This window comes from Microplitis demolitor, chromosome 9, assembly GCF_026212275.2.
Source record: "Microplitis demolitor isolate Queensland-Clemson2020A chromosome 9, iyMicDemo2.1a, whole genome shotgun sequence".
Taxonomy (NCBI): domain Eukaryota; kingdom Metazoa; phylum Arthropoda; class Insecta; order Hymenoptera; family Braconidae; genus Microplitis; species Microplitis demolitor.
This window is the reverse complement of record NC_068553.1, coordinates 5894026-5913896: the sequence shown is the minus strand read 5'-3', so window position 1 is coordinate 5913896 and position 19871 is coordinate 5894026. Positions and strand designations below refer to the sequence as shown.

At 29.5% G+C, this 19871-nt stretch overlaps 1 protein-coding gene across 3 annotated transcripts in view; it reads left to right on the top strand.

The window, feature by feature from the left end:
• The window catches only part of LOC103580767 (transcription factor collier), a 158258-nt gene that overhangs the window by 46361 nt on the left and 92026 nt on the right, over nucleotides 1-19871 (top strand). For all 3 annotated transcript variants that reach the window (XM_053741776.1, XM_053741775.1, XM_053741777.1), the window contains exons 5-6: nucleotides 14823-14896; nucleotides 18286-18354. In XM_053741776.1, the coding sequence (XP_053597751.1) occupies nucleotides 14823-14896; nucleotides 18286-18354 (143 nt within the window). The remainder of the gene's footprint in view (nucleotides 1-14822; nucleotides 14897-18285; nucleotides 18355-19871) is intronic.

The window sequence follows — 19871 nt, the reverse complement described above, 5'->3', positions numbered from 1 at the left end:
TATTTTTATTATATTAGATTCATATTGTCTTTATTACATAGATAATATAATATGATAATATGTTGGTGGTATATAGTCAGTAGATGAGCTGTCTAATCGACGTCGTCGTTTGTTGAAGGTGATGCGTGAAGTAGACACGTTATCGTAGTAGGTACAAGCACTTAATTTTCCGGGGGGTTGATTTCTACCCTACTTTGTGTAGTATATACTAAGTATATGTAGGACGAGAGGTGACAGCAATACCCGCCTGTCCTGGCCTTGTTATCTTTGCCACGTGGCGATCCTCTCACCCTCGTTGAGCGTTCATTTACGCGGGAACTCATGGTGTTATCCTAGAGAAGCGGTAGAAAATACAACTAGAAATATTTTATTTGATCGAGTGTGATAGTATCTAAAGAAGGATCATAACCTTTGGGTGAACGCAAATATATCTGATAATAAATTTTGATGCGCTTTGAGGGTAGATTAGGTATAAAGAAGCATACCTTCCAATGAGTTCTGTATGTTATCTTGCATAGATTTTAATCACAATTTTTGTTATGTAGGAAAAAATAAAATTATAACTAAGAAAAATTTTCTAAAAAGTAATAATCGAAAATTTAGGAGAGATCGAGGTAAAATAAGATATCAGTTTTGAGGTAAGGAAATTATTCTTTATTCAAAAACGCTTGACAGACTGTAAGAGAAAATCGATATAACTTGATCACGTGAGATAGTAAGGCTAATTTAAAATTATCACAGTAAAAAATTATTTCCAGGTATGTAAGTTGCATCCTTTGCGGCAATAATTATTTTATCCCTGCAAACGATCAGAAACTTGCTGATTTTCAGAGACAAGTAAATTATAAATATGTTGAAGTATAGTAGACCCAACAAGAGAGCATCCCTCCGCTTTTCTCCGGTCTTGTATAAATTATGAAAAACGCATGTGCTTGCCTATTTTCGGAATCTTATTTCATTAGAAAGAATATGAAAAAACTGTAATAAGTCAACTGGAGTTCTGATTGCTCATATCAGTCAAGTCATTTTAAGGGTGCCTTTAAGGTTACTATTACTTTTATCGATGCATTGTTTGTCTCCTTCCGTTCACCTAGACTCTGAAGAAGGCCCACGGCTTAGTGTTCCAGATTTTTTAGGAGGTGGCTCGAACAAAATCACGTGAATAACTCCTTTTAAGGTTATAAAGGTAAGTGAGTGCCAGAGACTTGGGCCCTCACTAACGGCTCGGCGAGTTGCTCTTGATATAATAATCAGTCTCTAACGGCTAGAGTGGTAAAAAAATCATCGAGGACTGAACGAGTGAATAATAGTTTGTTCAAAACCGAATGTTGAGGAGATCCTTTCTGGGTTGTGGTGGCGAGGTTGCGTCTTCCTATTTTGTCCCGACGCAACTTGTTTACCAGTACAGGAAACTGGTGCCACGAAAGGCCTCTTTAAGCCCTCTTCGAGCAGAGTCTCTTTATTTCCTAAGATGTTAAGAGTGTGTGGTCCACAGAGATGTGGACTCGTGGTGAGTGTGTTTACCCTGCTTAAAGAATCTCATAAAATCTAGTAGATTCTGATCGATTCCCATAAAGATTTTATAAGAATGAATAAGTTCTATGAGAATTCCTGTAGTTAAGTATAGGCCTTATACATGCAGCTATCAGAATTTATCGGATTTTTTAAGCAGTGTAAATATCACGCGCAATGAGGATTTTAGATTGTACCTCTAAGCATCCATTCTTAGTCACGATTGTTTTTTTCGATTAAAAGTATCGTCTAGGGGGGGGGGGCACCCACAGTGCGTGTATACCTGAAGTAGATGAGAAAACGGCATCCGCGAAACAGAGGTGGCCTTCGATCCCGCTCTATTAATTAATTAATTCACCAGTGACTTCTATAAATAGCAGTGATCGACATTATGAATTAGTAACTTTTGTTTTGTGGATTAAGTGTTGTAATTGTATGGTCATTAAATAATAATCTAAGTCAATTAATTGGAAAATACATCACTCACAATCCATTGATAAATCAAATTATTGAATGTGATTCATTAATTAACGATTTCTTAAATTAATTGTCAATGTGAGTTATCTAATGGTTATAAACTAAGTACAAAAATTCAAAAAATGAAGTATTTTTTTACATTAATAACTCATTTAATCTCAGAGTTAAATTTATTTAGTTTTCTAAAACATAATTTGGTGAATCGTTTCTTAAAAAAATATAGTTTTTTTACTGAAACTTCTAATTTCACTGCATTATGTGGGCTGAAGGCTCGTGTGTTCAATCACGTGATTTTTCATAAAGAATCGTCACAAATCTTAGGCAAATGTAAAATCATAACTGTCTGAATTGCCACTTCATGGTCAAGTTTTGTATAATATTTATCATTACTTTTGCTCTAAAACATTAATTTGAGAGATTTTAATGTCATTAAAAATTCATTAAGAATCAAAGTTTTATTTAAATAAAATGAAGAACATTCTAGTAAATGAAAGTATTTCCATAGTAACAGTGAATTGGATGAAAGTTTGAATCTGTCAATATATATTAGAAGTCACCCGCCGATAAATGTAAATTTTTTTTTACAATTAAAATAGTTTTACGACTTTGGTTAAGTAATATGAAAACAGTACACTTTGAAGGCCAGAAATTGAACACGATGTGGTCTAGGCCAGTAAAGAGAACGGAATAATAGATGTCCAGTAATCAACTGCTTACAGGACACTATTCAGGGCAAGCGCAACGAAAAATATCAAATTCTCAGTTATTATAGAACTAATAATTATATTCGCTATACTTTTTCAAATTATGATTAAGTGGTTCAACTTTTAGCTTTTCGTAACTGGTATATAGATATTTATCTGTGTATATATAAATATTATATGTATATAAATATTATATGTATATAAATATTATATATATATATATATATATATATATATATATATATATATATATATATATATATATATATATATATTAACGTGTTTACATAAGTATAAGAACTATGTTTTAGTAGATTAAATAACATTTTGGAGTCTATAGATTACGTCGTGACTGAAAGGCAAATCTTGGAAAGAAGAATGGACTTGGTTTTAGTAGATTAAATTACGAGACCAACACAGCTTTATGTTGTCAGATATATTGATCGATCCGCTAACCAATCGAGTTTATTAATTGTTTTGTATTTGATTTTACGTAACTACTAATCAAGTTTTTAATATTCTCGCGTATAACATCGCAGAAAAATAACGAAATTGGATAATTTTATTTAAAAAAAAGAACTAAGTTAAGCTAATACATTTCATTTGTCTAAAGCAAAGCAAATTTCATTTTTGCGGATAAAATAGGGTACCTTCTAAAAAAAGTAAAAAGAAAAAAAAATTTTTTCGATATTAAATAAATTCGATTGCATTAAATTTTCTTGTAAGTAATTTACATGAAGAAAAATTACATTTCACATAATAATTAGATGCAAGGGAAAATTAAAAATTTTTCAATGGTTTTTATCATAAAACAAAAGTTATTAACATTTTTTGACTGACACTTTCGATTTTCGAAAAAGTTTAGCAAAAAAAATTCAAAACAATGGTCAATTACATTCACAAAAGTGAATTTCCAAGGTTTAAAAAAATATAATTTTTATTTTTTTATGAGATTTTAGGGGTACTTTATTTTGCTTCCTTTTTCTCTGTATCTTAGAATATATAAAACATACATTTTTTTTATATATTTGAAATATATTATTAATATAATTTTTATATATTTTCAAGCATGCATTTTTTATACGCTTTAAAATCTATTTTAAAAATATTTAAATTACATTTAAAATAAATACAAAAATCGGTCAAAAGTTAGCTATTAAAAATTTATTTTTGATACATATCTTATACATATATTTATGTATTTTTTATGTGTTTTTAATATATTTTTTTTATAAATGTTTTTCATAAGGCACCGAACTCGAGTAAGCAGCGGTAGATGTAGTTCTGTGCTCACCACTAGATCGCACGCGACCTCTTGTCCTGTTCTTGGTTAGATATATATTTCAGAGTTGTCATATTCTATACTTGAAAACAATTCTGGCACGGCTACTCCTCTGTCGTCCGACCTAGTGACAAGTGCCTCTTTTGATGGTAATATAGTATATCCTATATTACATTGTGACAATAATGTCTACTTTTGTTTCCTTGGATAAGTTTTTTTATAGTCCAGAAATATAAAGTATATTTCAGGTAATAAAAAAAAAATTTTTTTTGTTTTCAATAAATGCTTTTGAATAATCTAAAAATAATAAATTTCGGTAAATTTTTTTTTTCAATATTCAATTTTTCTGGATACACTATGGTTCCATTCTATTCTACAAAGTATTATTTTGATGCAAGATCGATCATTAATGACTCGACAACTTGAATAAATTGCAGTAACCCGACTAGAAATTTTCATGTACTCCCATTTGGGACCCAACTTGGTTTCCCAATTGGGATCCCAAATTGGGACGTAACGCAGAAACGTATTTGGGGCCCAGTGGGGCTATCCCTATTGGTTCCCGATTGGGCAGTCCCTATAGGTTCCCGATTGGGTAAGCCCTATGAATTCCCGATCGAGTAATCCCGGTCTGATCCCGCTCAAAAAATGCTTAAAATCTAGTATAGGTTTACAAATTAAAAATAAACTGTAAATTACCAAGCAAATTTTTTTATTTGTAAACTTATGAAAATGTAACAAATCCAATCAATTACAATTCATTTCTTTAAGCGAAGAAGTCGATGGCCATCCCAATCTCGAGCACCTTGAATTATTGTTGTCATCGCTGACAAAATTGCTTTGTCGTCAAGTGGATTTTCAGGACTGGAAGCTAATTTTTTACTAAAGATTTCTGTAATAATTAGAAAAAAAAAAGTATTAATGAAAGAACTTATTTTTTTTTTTTAAATCAAGATACAACTTGTGATCAAAATTTTTATCTTGAATGCTTGAGTAAAAATTTTTTTTGTCACATCCTTGGATGATAATTTCGCTGGAACGAATTTTAAAGCAACATCACGGCTCAAAAATCCTCGTAAAACATCACCCATATTTTTTACTGTAGTGTGTTTCGGACTTATCATTTTTCGTAATCTTTTTTTCTGAAAATAAATTGTAAAATTTTAATCTATTAATATAATTAATTCTATTTTTTAGATTTATTTATTGCATTTATAGTTAAATCGAGTTAATTTTTAAGTTCAATTATTATTATTATTATTATTGTTATTATTATTGTTAGTTTATAACTTATGTGAATAATCACTTACTTACTTACACTAAAAACTGTATATAAAAAAAATTACACTTCAAAACAATAAAATTTAATTAAGCGTAAATATACACTAGAAAAATTTGATAATATCGAATGATGTTGAATTTTTCAAAATTAAAAGAAAACGAGAAATTCACTTATTTTCATTCAATACTCGATCGTATATATTATTTATTTATCACATATGTTTTTATTATTAGGTTAAGTTATTACTACTAAAAATAATAAACTTCCCCCAGCGCCATCTGGTAAGATATTTTAAATAGATAAAGCGCGGAAAATTCAAAAATGCACAACTGATACTTGTAATACAAATGAAAGTGGAAAAGAATAATATTAAAAGGGAAAAATAGATTATGTAAAAAATGCAAAGTTTATTAATACTTAAGCAAGTGTTTTGAATTTTCAATTAAAAATTATTTTGGAAATTATATTTCTTTTAATTTTTACATATTTACTTATTATAAGGAAATAACTTTAACAAAGAAAATTTTGATAGTTTTTAATAAAGTAGAAAATTTTTTCAGTCAATCAACTGTACTTAGATCAAAAATATATTTGTTTCATTCAAAGCAATCAAATTTTTCAAAATTATTTGCTTTTTTAAGGTCTGAAATTTAAAGAAAAAAATACTTACAGGGTGTTATTTTTCTAGTCCAAAAATTTTTCTTATTAATATTTAAACTTAAAATTATTTAATCAGAATCTAAAAAGATATCCCAAATGAGCTCTAAACAGATCCCAATAAGGTAAAAAATAGTAAAGATTATAATGTTAATAATCTTAATAATTATGTATTATTACATTGGGCTATCCCAACGCGTTCCCAATTAGGGCCCACTCAGACAAAACCGATGTGTTTATCGTTTAATTTAATTTGGGCTTTCCCAATAAGTTCCCAATTAGGCCCTAGTTGGGAAGAACTATTGTAAAATTATCGATTTTTCCGTTGGGCTATCCCAAAAGGTTCCCAATCGGACCCTGAATGGGATAGACCTATTGGGCTTACCCTATCAAATCCCAAGTGGGCCCCAATATAAGTACTGGGACAATTTCTAGTCGGGAACGTTATATGAATTTCATACAATTTACGGTGTTTTAGAAGAAAGATATAAAGCAATCGAGTTGAAAAAAAGTTATATTCTTACGACTAAATGCAAATTTATTCAAATTAAAAAAAAATAGATAGAATATCATTTTTTACATCAAATTTAAGCATTGCTGAAACAAAAGCCAAAGTAGGCGGAATAAAGTCTCTAATATGTTGACTCAATTACATATATTGTTTAATTGAGTCTGTAAAAGTCGTCACAAATACAAATGATATCTTTACAAGTAAACCATGTATTTGAGTAGATAATTCCCTCCAAATACGTGTGGCTTTTCAGCCAAAGTCGTAGCGTGTTTCGTCGTATTTAAAGTCGTGGCGTATTTGGCTCAACTCAAACCAAGTTAACTCAAAGGTTTTTTTTTTTATCAGTGTAAAAATATAGATATAGTTTCTTTATAATTACGATAGAAAATAGTTAGCTTTTTCCAACTTTAAGTTCTTATTAACATCATTGAATTGAAATTATATATTGATACTGTTTGATTTCGATCTTTTTTTATTCAGACATTCTTTCGAAAATATTATCTAAAATGTTTCTGGATAACAAGGTTTAGTAGAGTACTAGTGGTCATATTATCGACCTCTTCGAAAGTAAATTTCCAGAGTATGTGCTTAATTCCTGTCGGTAAAAGATGTAGTAGTCATTTACCTTTGAAATTCTCCTTTATTTATATTTTTATTTAAAGATCTCACTTTAAAATTATTCAATACAAAAAAATTATCGATTAGAGATACTTTGCTTTCGTAACTCCTAATGCATGAAAAAGTCCAAGTAATGAATATCATTCAAGAATAATAAAACTGTTTAATGAATATGTAATGAAATAACCAAAAACAAAATTGAGTAGTTATTATCTAGATATTCTAAATCACGTATCCCATAGACTGTGCTGGTTATAAATCTACGTATAATTGGCTACCGTCTTCACATAAAAAGGGAAAGAAATAATTCAACCTTTTATACATTTTTCGTAATTTTTTTTTTTATTTTCATCTAGTCGTGGTTTTATCATATCCAATGTGGATGTACTATTGTTATACTGCATTAAAATTATATTTATGAACATTTTTATTAAATTCTTATTATAAATCATTCGATGCTGTATGATAAGTTTTGTAATTATTTATAAAAATTAATGTGATGCATTAGTTATATAAATCAAGCAACAGCAAATCAAATCGCTTGTCGAGATGATTTGACTTTAATACTAAAATATTAGTATTTAACAGCGGATAAAGAAAATAATAACTTGAAGATAAGCTAATCCCGAGCAGATAAAAGATTAGAGAATGGAATAACAGAATAGCGTCCTCCCTTTTTACAACTTGGGGGAACTAGCTGCGATATAGATGTATGTACGTGTGTGTCTTTGTTATTTAGCGCTCAATTCTATAATGTTCTTCCCTTCTCTACGACCAAAATAGAAAATTCCCAAGGGAAGTTTGAAATCGATTAGCGATGGCAATCATTACTATATACATTTGAATTTGACTATCTTTTATTCATCTTTATATGAACTCTCACACTACCGTATATATATATATATATATATATATATATATATATATATATATATATATATATATATATATAAATAAGGATGAATGATATTATTGTTATGCTTTGTATTTTATATTTTTTCTCACCCCAAAATATTTTAAACGTTATCTAAACAAAGAGTTTTGACATATTTTAATGTGATCAGCTATTTTTTTGTCGTTTTTCAAGATTTTTGAATTTCATAAATCTAGACTAGCTACAAATTAATTTTATTTTATACTTAATTTTACAATTAAATTCATTTGAGACTTAATCATAAATTTATCCGCTAATAAAAGAAAAAATATATGTGAGATTAAGTAGCAGTTCTAAACATTTAAACAATAATTAAAATAGTATTTGGAGTGACAAGAAATGAAACAAGGCCGTTGGCTGCTCGAATTTTAGGTGAGGGTTTATATCATCCGTAGTCTGAAATTATGTCACACTATATTTTGAAACTTGAATTTTAAGTGTCAATAGCCAGTCAGCAATAAAGTAATTCAAGACCAACAGTATGACTAACCTTTTGCAATTTATGATTAAACAGGAATAATAAAATATTATTTATTATTTGCTCTGATTTTTGTACAGCTTAATTACAGTCATAATTGTCATTCTAATAATCAGAACTAGTAATCTGAAATTACTCTTTGAGCGCGAAAATGCTCTTTATGACGTTTGTTTTCTTTAAACCTTCGAGCTCAAAATAAGAGCAATTGTTTAAAATTGCGGTTCACCCATTTATAATAAGCGATTTTTAAACCAATGCATAGAGTATTACAAAAGTAATCAAGTAGAAACCGTTTATCAGAATTTCATTTTTGGAATAACATGAAACGTACTGTGCCGATCAATTTAACCAACTACTCAGTGTTTTCTAGGATTTAAAAAATTATTTATTTTTATTTTATAAATTGTTTTCTTTTTTGTAAAAATTGTTAAACACGTACTTGGCGCGCTTTTTTTTATCGGTAGAGTAGTTTTGTTATTTTCATTGCGGATTGCAACTGAAGAAAATGAGCAATGCGAATGTTCAATAGAGCGGGTAAATTAATATAATTCAAAATTATCGCTTTATTATTCAATACTCTGATATCCGCTTTCACTGCAAGTTGAAAGAAAGCTGGGGCTGAAATTTGAAGTTAAATTGACTTTGAAGTGTTCATCTTCAATTGGTTAACTTCAACTTTCCAACAATTTTTTGACAAATCGAAAGTAACTTTTATTCTGCAAGTTCTTCCCTGCAATTTTCAGAAAACACTTTCTGTCAACTTGTCTTTAAAACAGGCGTTGATTTTAACAACATGAAGTTCATACTGTACTCATATTGTAGTCAAACATCATAAATACCTTATACTTGGCAACAATTTGTCGTTTTATCGAAGGAAACTTTTGCTGAGCAAACGTTTGTTCAGTAAACCTGGCTATCTGGGATGAGTACAACATAAACGGCAAGTTCTTGTAAACCACCACCTCATTTTTGAAGATAAGCTGTTCGAAATTGTTTTAGGACATAACCTAAACAACAAATGTTACTTTTAATCTGACAATAATAAAAGTTCTAGAAAATTTCACTTCAACTATACGTCAACTGTAGGCCGCAGATTTCTGTCAACTTGTTGTTAAGGGAGCTGTCAGGGAAATAGCACGGATTGGATGCTAATATTAATCAAGAGGACTGGGTGAGTGCCCGGGTAATGAAACCGCTCTCCAGTGGTGACAAATCTAGACACACTTGAGAAAATTGAATGTGCAGTTCGTAGTATTTTCCAAAATAATTTATTTTATGATATTTTAAAGTATTATTATAAATGCTATATTGTATATGCTAATGTTTTTTATTTTGTTAAACAACAAATTATGATGAAAACTGATAACTTTTTGCTGATGCATGTCCTATGAGAAACAAGTAATAATAACAAAAAAGAATTGGTCGTGATTAAAATTTAATTAAAATGTATATAATTCATAACCTCAAAATACCGTTCTGACTCACGAAAAGAGATACGGTAGGCTCGCGCTGTATACTCACTGATACACATGTGTTTGATTGTGCACTGGCGCGAGATACTACCGTGTCTCTGGATAATTGATAGCCCAAGCGGCAAAAAAAACAATGTTTACTGTTCAGTAAATCTAAGTCGACAATCAGCTTTATATAACAAATTGCTAACTTAGATTTATCAAAAAGTCGACTATTTTTTATTTGCATTGTTCTGCTTGGTAAATGAGTAACTTTTAAATTTTGCGTTGATAACTTAGTTAAAATAATTGACCGATGGAAATCAATTTTATGATCGTTGAAAGTGGTTGCACGTCATGGTGTAAAATTTGGTATGCTATAATTCTACAGTCTAATTATATTATCATCTACATTTTTACTTATGAAATTTTACGATATCACTTCGAATTATTGTATTCCAGTATTAAATCGTTCCGCAGTTAACTACATTTTTGGGTAACTTTTCAACTTCCCGCTAAGAAAATTGAAAACTTTCAATAATTCAGAAAGTTATTGGTTTCAGTCCGATTTTCGAAAATAGAATTTCTAACAGATTTTGACTTTGAGGTTCTAGGAAGTTATCCTGACTAATTTCAAGATGATGTCCGAGTGTATTTATGTGTGAATGTGTGTACCTACTTCCGTATGTTAATATCTACTACTTTTGAACGGATTGACCGATTTTGATTTTCAATGTGTCATTCGACGTGGCTTGTCAATTTCTACAAGTTGTGAAAAATTGAACTTGATCGGTAGGGTGCGTTCGGAGATATTCCAAAAATAAAAATTTTTCAAAAACGTTTTTTTGGATAATTTCTAATTTGCTTGATGGATTAATGCCAAAATCTTATCAGTTCCAAAACTTTATCAGTGGCGTCGAACGCCACCCCAATCGTAAAAGTCGGTTCATTCGTTCAAGAGAAACCGTTGTCGAAAGAATTAAAAAAAAAAAATTTTTTCGTTTTTTTTAAATTTCTCAGAAAAGTCTAGATTAATCAATACCAAAATCACAACAGCTCTAGAACTCAATAAAACGCACTGATTTCTATTTTGAACATCAAAATTCGTCAATTAGTATAAAAGATATCGACGACGGAGAGTTAAAAAAATAACATTTTATGTCATTTTCCCCGGATGAATCATAATATAATGTACTATAATGTGTTTGGTTTTGAAAAGCTCATCAGAAAACAATGACATACAAAAGTATTTTAGAGCTTGAAGAGCTCGAAAATGTATTCATAACAATGTTTTCGAGCTTCTTGAGCTCGAAAACAGCAGAAAGTTTTGGGGCTGGCTTGCAGGGTCAACAGATTTTTTGTTTTGATATCAACATCGTAAACGCGATTAGCTCAACTTGTTAGTATTAACAAGAATAGTGGTTGCAAAGTAACTCTTGTTATTAATCTTCAGTAAGTAATTCCCGTGGGAATTCGGTTGACGATTGGGAGCGACTTAAGTTTTATATATGCTTTGGGAGTTAAAAGGAGAGTAGATGAGAAGTAGATTTCTTTGAAGGCACAATGTCTCGTGGGGCTTATATCAACAACTTGTGCGCTCTGGGCACATCTTCTTCATCGACTTGAATGTCATCATCGATAAATTATATGCATTATCTACTACATATAAAATCCTAAAAAAGTTTTATTGTGTGTGAATAAAACAATAAACGCAAATATATGCAGAACTAAAAGAAATGGTCAATAAAAATTACTGTAGAAAAACGTGTTTACGGTAGTTTATCATTACTTTCAGTGGATAGTTAAAAAATTATAAAAAAGATACAAATAATTCTTGGGGAAATAGCTCATGCATGTGGCTGTCATATTGCTGTTCATACAGAGTAAAAGTAATTACCAAAAATTGTTCGTAAGTACTAATGGAATGAGAACAACAAAGCGACTGAAAACAAGAAGAAGAGAATGAGAGAAACAAACAATGCTATCGATGTTACTACTGTCTCGCAGTATAATGGACTCTTCGACAAACAGAATCGCATGTCGTGGTGGCCACTACTTTATATGAGTCTTGACAATTCATATGTTTAACGAACCATTATTTGGCGTGTCTCGGGTAATATAACATGACTTTACTACTTAATTATTTTAAAAATAAATATATGTATTTATTTAGAAACTCTTAAAAATGTTGTTTGTTTATGGTCGTTCAACTAGTTTTTTTGCACACCTTCAACGCAAATCGTTGGGTAAACACCATTATAATTGATATTATTTTTGGCTCGGTTTAACACATGCATACACTTATCAATTAAAACAAGTATGGTGTACAATTTTTTTTAGCCAAATGGGCCATAACAAAAGTTCTTAATTTTATTTATATTTATTGTAAATAATTAATTCCATGAATAGCTCCAGTGTATTTAATTTTCATTTAATACCATAAAAATACGATACTTTATTCACAAAAGAGAGAGAGAGACCGGAAGAAATTGGACAGATAAACTTGCAAGCTTAGTAAACCGGGATTGAAAAATTCGATCAGTTCTAAATCGAATAATAATTTTAAGTTATTTCTATTTAATTTAATTTTTTAGTTTTATTTAATCAACATATAAAATTTAATTGATTTTTGTCCGTATTATTCCATACTTAGACTATTTTCAGACTTGCTTTTAATAACTTTTAGTCTGATTTTGGTCAACTCTAAATCCAAACCAGACTTTCTTCTTATAACATATTGTCTTCTTTTGTTCATGTGCAGAACAAAATCAGATTTTTACTGCCTATTATTTTTATTAGTCGATATTTTTTTGATAGTCTTTAGATCAAAAACAGCTTAAAATTTTTATGAAAATTTAGAGACAGACCATTCAGTCCAAGTACAATCTAGTAAGACCAAACAGATTAAATTTTTTGACCTGGAAAGTCATCGATCACTTTTAAACTATTTTTGTAATATAACTAACAAAATTTCACTTATGATATTCAATATATAAATATTCAATAGAGATGTATTTTGGAAAATATCTTTTTTATTCACCATGTATTTAATATTTATCGTGAACAAATAATTAAGTACTCTAAACTTGCGAATCGTTCAGTCGATGCTACATAAATATTGTATTCTTAATCCAATTTTTCGCCATGACCATCAAAAAGAATTAACCTAAAAACATTCAACTAGTTAAGAAGGTATGAAAGATAAGTCGAAACAATGAGATCTGTTTAAATTGTTAGGATCGATAAAAATATATTTAATACGTGTTGTATTATAATTTCAGAGACCTTGGGTTCATAGTTCATTTATAAAACGAGATTAAATATAGGTTGTGTAATATTGTAATGATATACCAGATCTCACAAATACTCCTGTTTTAATAAATTTCATGATGAAAAAATAATAAGAAAACTTGGAAAATCTCATGGTGTAAAAAAAAAAATTGCAAACATTATTGAAAAAATAAAATCAAGTTGAGGGTACTTAGTTATAAAATTAATTCAGTTTAAAAAATGTAAATTTAAAAAAAAAATCAGTGGTAGCAAATGTGGGTTATGTTGACGCAACGTTGTAAATGGTGGGTTACGCGGGAAATTAAAAGTTGCAATGAAATAGGTTAGCAGAAAAATCAAATAGGTAAAGGAAAGTATTATCAAATTTGTTTTATTTATTATAAAACATAATAAATATTTACGTAGTTCAAAATAACGTTTTTTCCATTACTCATTTTCTTTTCATCATTTAAAAATTTAGCAATAAACTAACACTCTGTCTGAATAGCATAACTTATAAACATAACACATACCTACACATCACCAACACGAATAGAGCAGCCGACGTATGCGCAACCACGGTAAAATTTGCTGCGTTGCCAAACTTTTTGAAAAATATTTGAAATTAAATAACTTATTATTTTATTTAAATTTAAAATCAATTTTCAATTATTTTATAATAATTTAGTTATTTAATGCATAAAAAATTATTTCGGTAAGCTAAATGTTATTAAATCACTAGTAAAAAGATTGTTACATTTTTTGAAAGTATAAACTCAAGCTAAATTAATCCTTCTCAAGTCACGTACTATGGTATATATATATATATATGTGTTGTGAGATGAAACGCAGTGAACAGACTGTATGTCCCAAACCTCCTTAATCAGAATGTACTTTTTATGACAGTGCGATTGCTGTGCTATGTTAAAGTAGTATATAAGTAGCATATAAACTATAGAAGGGATTTAATGAGTATTTCAGTAAAAAATTTCTGAGGGAGAGCAAACTTAATTTTTCATCTTGAGGAGCGCAAAAATATATTTTTTTTATAGTAATTTATAAGCTCCAATCTCACTGATATTTTTATTTACTGACTTTTTTCTACTGTAGTAATTAAATTTACCTAAAATAATATTTTAAAAATTTTGAAAATTTTTCATCATTCTCATCTCTTCAGACCTTAGACATAAAAAGTTAAAAATAATGATAATAAAATTGTTATCAAAATTAACGATAGTCTTTTTCTAATGTACATTTGCGCAAGTTTGATTATTCCCTTGGTCGATCACTATGCTCTGGTAATCCACCACGTAACATTTATATCAACTTCCTCTCCATTTATAAATACATGTACACAAGTCTACACAATGTGTCGTCATTAAATAAAAATCAATCAGAAAATTGTGAAGGAGGCTTAACGGATTTACTTCTACCATCCAGAGCTTAGTCGATACTTCATCCTAGTACCAAGGGGTTGATGGGTGCGTCATATCTTTCTCTTTTTTCCTTTGTATTCTTATTGCCTTCATAGAGTTATTTACTCTGCATTTACCGCTAAATTTTTAGGTTCAACTAATTTACTTTATCTATTTATGTTTTTTTTTTTTTTTCCAACTTTTAATATTACTTTTTATTTTATGTTTCAGGCTATTATGTACGAAGGTCAGGATAAAAATCCAGAGATGTGTAGAGTTTTGCTGACCCATGAAGTTATGTGTAGGTAAGTTAAAAAAGAAACGAAAAAAAAGTAATAATTAGTACGTCTTAATAGCATTAGGCTAAAAGTAGCAAAATTATTTCTTTAAAAAACATAAGATATCAATAAAACCAATTATTGGAAAGGGATAATAAAACTAAAGCAAAGTAACATGGATCTATGAAGTCATTAGATAATTAATGGAAAGAACTTAGCAAGTAGGGTAACGCTTGGAAAGTTGATGCCAATGCCTGCGGCGGCAAATTGAAAATGAAAATTAATTAAAATTCAATGCTTATTTGATTTTTACGATGACACCGTAAAATCTGCCTCTAAGATAAAATTAGTATAGATATCAAAGCATTAATTAACAAAAAAAAAAAAAAAAAGATTCGGAAAATCCAAAAGTGCACGTCTCGAACGCTAACGTTATGTTTTAAAAAATTAAATTTCAAAAAAGTTTAAATCACTCACACTTATTTCATAAAAATTTCCGCGGTAAATATACAGTAATATTAGCTGCAATGTGGACGAAAAAAAATAATCGGTACCAGCTACTGATTGGCAATCGGTAGTTTCTACCGTTTACTTTTCAGTAACAGCTACCGAAATAACCGGGGGCAACTACCAACATAATCGCTAGCAGATACCGAAAATTAATCGATAGTAGCTACTGATCGTATATCGGTAGCTGCTACCAATTATTTTTTTCGGTGTGTATTTGTTTACATGTAGAATTGCTGGTTTTGACGATAATCCCATGAAAAACGAAACATACACTGATAAAAAAGTTGGCTTGATTCAAGAGAAAATATCTTGAACCAAGAGAAATTTACTTACACCAAGAATAATTTCTTGGCTTAAGAATTTTTTCTCTTGACTCAAAAAAATCATTTTCTTCAAAATGGTATTCTTGGTTCAAGATTTTTTCTCTTGAATCGAGTCACCTTTTTAATCATTATAATGACCAATGTTAAGTTACCCAGCCCTCGCCCAGGCTCAGGAAATGACTGGGATGACCAGGATTATGTACCCATTCTTGACCCAAGCATGGACCAATATAGACGTGCCAAAGCTAGGTTCCCCGGTGCCGAGCCAAGGAGAGCCTCTTCGTTCAAATCTGGCAGCCCCTGTATGGAATATCGTAAATCGTTTTTTTAGGTTACAGCTATCTGAAGAGCAGCCGTTTATCGGTTTTCAAAAATACACCCGATCGATTTGATTCGAATTGTATCTTCTTTTATAAATGCTTCTCCGTACGATGAACCTCCAGTTTTCCGATCGAGCCAAAAATGTGATTTTGGCAGGCTGAAAATCATCGAATTTTCGCACAAAATTAAAAATTTTTTTTAAAAACTCCGCCATTTGGTTAAATTTCAATTTTTTTCTCAACCCGAAGGCCATAGTACGGGAAATACCTTCTAGTTTAATAAACTTTTTGGTTTTTTTTTATTTCATGCACTGTGAAGGTTGCTATCACTGCAGCAATAGGGGTACTCTTTTTTGGAGCGTTAGGTGATTGTGAACAACTCACTGATTTTTTAATTTTTTGGTCCAAAAATTTCATCTTGTGTTCATTATATATCCACAAATATATCCTTAAAACATTTCATGCAGTAAATTTCTTCAAAAGAATTCCCAAAAATCATTTTTTTTTTCAAGCGGATACACTAGCGGTCCCCTTAAGTAGAATTTTATTTATAAATTTTGCAACTTATTTGAATTATACACAGAGAAAAAAAATTAACAACGTTAGAGGAAGTACTACTAAAAAAAAATAACAATAATAATTAAAAGTAATTTGAAAGTGTTAGAAGTCACCCACATGTTCATACCGTAATATTACTTACAATCAGAAACTAAAAATAAAAATAAATATTAAAAAAAAAAAATCTCACTGGTAGCATCAATTCATAGAACCTTCTATTGTTGTATTTTCTTATGCATATGAATGTTCCTATGAATATTTCCACTTTAAGTAATAGACTCTCATATCTTTATGTTGGTAAACCGTATACGTAACAAAACTTATGCATCCATGTCACTCACCTATATTACATATATAAATATAAATATGTGTGGATATACTTACGCATAGTGCAAGTAAGTTGAATCACTTTAGCCCATGGGACTGTCTCGCGTTCTTATCTCCGTCATCCCATTGCGTACCAATCTTGCTACTCCTATCCTTTCTAAAAATCCCACGGGCCAGCTCGATCTAGTGAGAAGGTATAAGGTTTTTAGTTTCAACCTTGGAACTTTTGATGTTCGTTCACTATAAAAATATAACATGATGATATTTTATTATTATAAAAATTTGATACATGTAATGTCTCTATATTCATGCTAGCTTTGTGACACGTAGTAAAAAGTGATATGAAAGAGCTCTTGAGGTGAAATGGATATTTTGATTTTTTTGTTTTTCAAAAGAAAACATCTCACAATCGCTGTACGGTAAATTTATTTGAAATAATGAAAACTGTAATAATATTCAAGAACCAAAAATTTGAAGAATATCTTATTCATTATTAATTAGATTCATGATGAACAAATTATGCGTAAATTTCAAATTGAACGCTGAATGAATTGCGTGGATTTTGATTTTTTTTTAAAACGAATAAAAGAATAAGTCAAAGCTTAGCGTAGTACGGCAGAAGAAAATTATTGTGATTTGAAACATCGCTGCGAGGTTTTGTTAAAAAATCGATATGTGCAGGACTAGTGACAGTCTGCATGGCTACCCTAGCCGTCTATTCTAATCTCATGTGCTACATCATCACAACTATTGCTATACCCCACTTTAACCTTATTAAGCTCTGAATAGTTAACCGAGAATCGTGACACAAAATCGTATGGTGCCGGTTACTTGGATTTAAATTTCGTGTAAAAAAGGATTATAAAAGAAATTAGTCAATCGCTAAAATATTGCAAAAATGAAGGTAAGAAGATAGTTCAGTTAGTAACAAATACTTTTTAAGTAAAAAGAAAGTTTTAGAGGTTAATTGGATCTTATTAAGAATCAAGTCAACTTCTAGCCGACAAAATTCAACCAAAAGAGTAATTCTTTTCACTGACTAAATTTTTGATGTTAATTGCATCGTTAGTAAATCTTTGATATCTTTTCACTGTTTTTCTGATTCTTATGTACTGTCGCCTGATTTTCGCCTATCACTACAAGCAGCAATTAAGATTGTATCACATTTAGGATCGTTTCAACAAAGATATGCTTAATACAATAGATTTAATTTTGTACCCGAAAATTCCGAGTCTGTTATATTTTGTTAACTTTTATGAATCCTTTATAAAATTTGGAAACTGTTATCATAAGATATCATTTTCTCCTATGGCAAGTATTTTAATGATTTAAGTGCTCTTAATGCTTTGTTGATCGTTTTTTTTTTAATGTGTTGCAGTCGGTGCTGTGACAAAAAAAGTTGTGGTAACAGAAACGAAACACCTAGTGATCCTGTTATCATTGACCGGTAAGTTTCTTTAATTAATTTTTAAAAATTTAAAGATTATGTATATATATATATATATATATATATATATATATATATATATATATATATATATATATATATATATATGTATATATATACATATATATATATATATATATATATATATATATATATATATGTATATATATACATATAACGCTCAATATAGAGTAACTTTGATATCTGAATAGTCTATATAGAAGGTTCTGAGATAGGAGCAACGGTAGGAATAAGTTTCCCTTGGGACCTCAGATGAGATAGTCTTCACGAGGACGCGACTTCTGCACAGTGATCCTCAACTAACAAATATTTTATTTTTACTTAAAGTTTTTACGATATATATGTATTTATATATACATAGAGTAAGAGAAAGAGAGAGAGAGAGAGAAAGCGAGAGAGATATGTGTATATATTTTTAATTCCTTATAAACGGTAATATGATATGTATTTCATACAAGGGCGTGTGATTACACACATATTGTTGTAAAAGAAAATTTCAATAATGAAATTGATGTTAAAATTTGTTTCAAAACAATATGTACATTGGCTACATCATTGTATACATACAATGCAGTTAAAATTAGTTCTGTAATAGCAGTCGCGTGCCGTACAGTAGCTAAAGAATCGGTCTCTTTAATCATTATTATTTTGTATATTATTGTTCGCGTCCACAAATTGTTTCTTGATGTTTACCACTCCTCTTTGAATTTTTTTGTTAATCAGTTTTTGAACTCGATAATTTTTTGCTTATAATTTCTTGAATATTATTCAGCTTTATGTTAATTAAGCGCAGAGCGAAATAAAATGTGTAAAAAGTTCACTAACCGATGAAAATTATAAAATTGTTCTCCAAATTGATGTTTAAATGATACTTTTGTGTTAATTTCCAAATGCACTTGTATTAACAAATCATGTATCCGAATTAAAAGAATAACATGCATGTTCGAATTTCAAGAGAAGTTAAGACAGGGAGAGTATCACCGGGTCTTTTAACTGATGAATGTAGTTTCTCCATTGGAGCTGCTAGTCAAAATTTGATGACACTGAATGATATTTACAGTTACTTTATTCGGTATTTTAACATAAAAAAAGGTTTAATTCTTCCGATCTAATTAAGTATATACCTTAAGCTCTACTATACACGCTAAAAAAAAATGCTAACACTTACTACTATCTTGCAATAAGGAATGATTAACATCTGTATATGATAATCATTATCATGCTTTTATGTTAATTATTCATTTCCCGTATGGTAATATTTCTTATATCTGAAAAATATTTTAATTTTGCTTTCTGAGATAGTAATGATTATCATCTCAATTAAGAATGCTTACCATCTACGACAGAAAAAGTTGACATAAATAATGATCATTAAAATATAAAGATGAGAATAGTTACTTCGTTAAGATAGGAAGTATTACCACTTTTTTTTCAGCGGGTATATTTCAAATCGGAAATTAGTATATGCGATAATTTATAAATTTCGAAATGCTGAG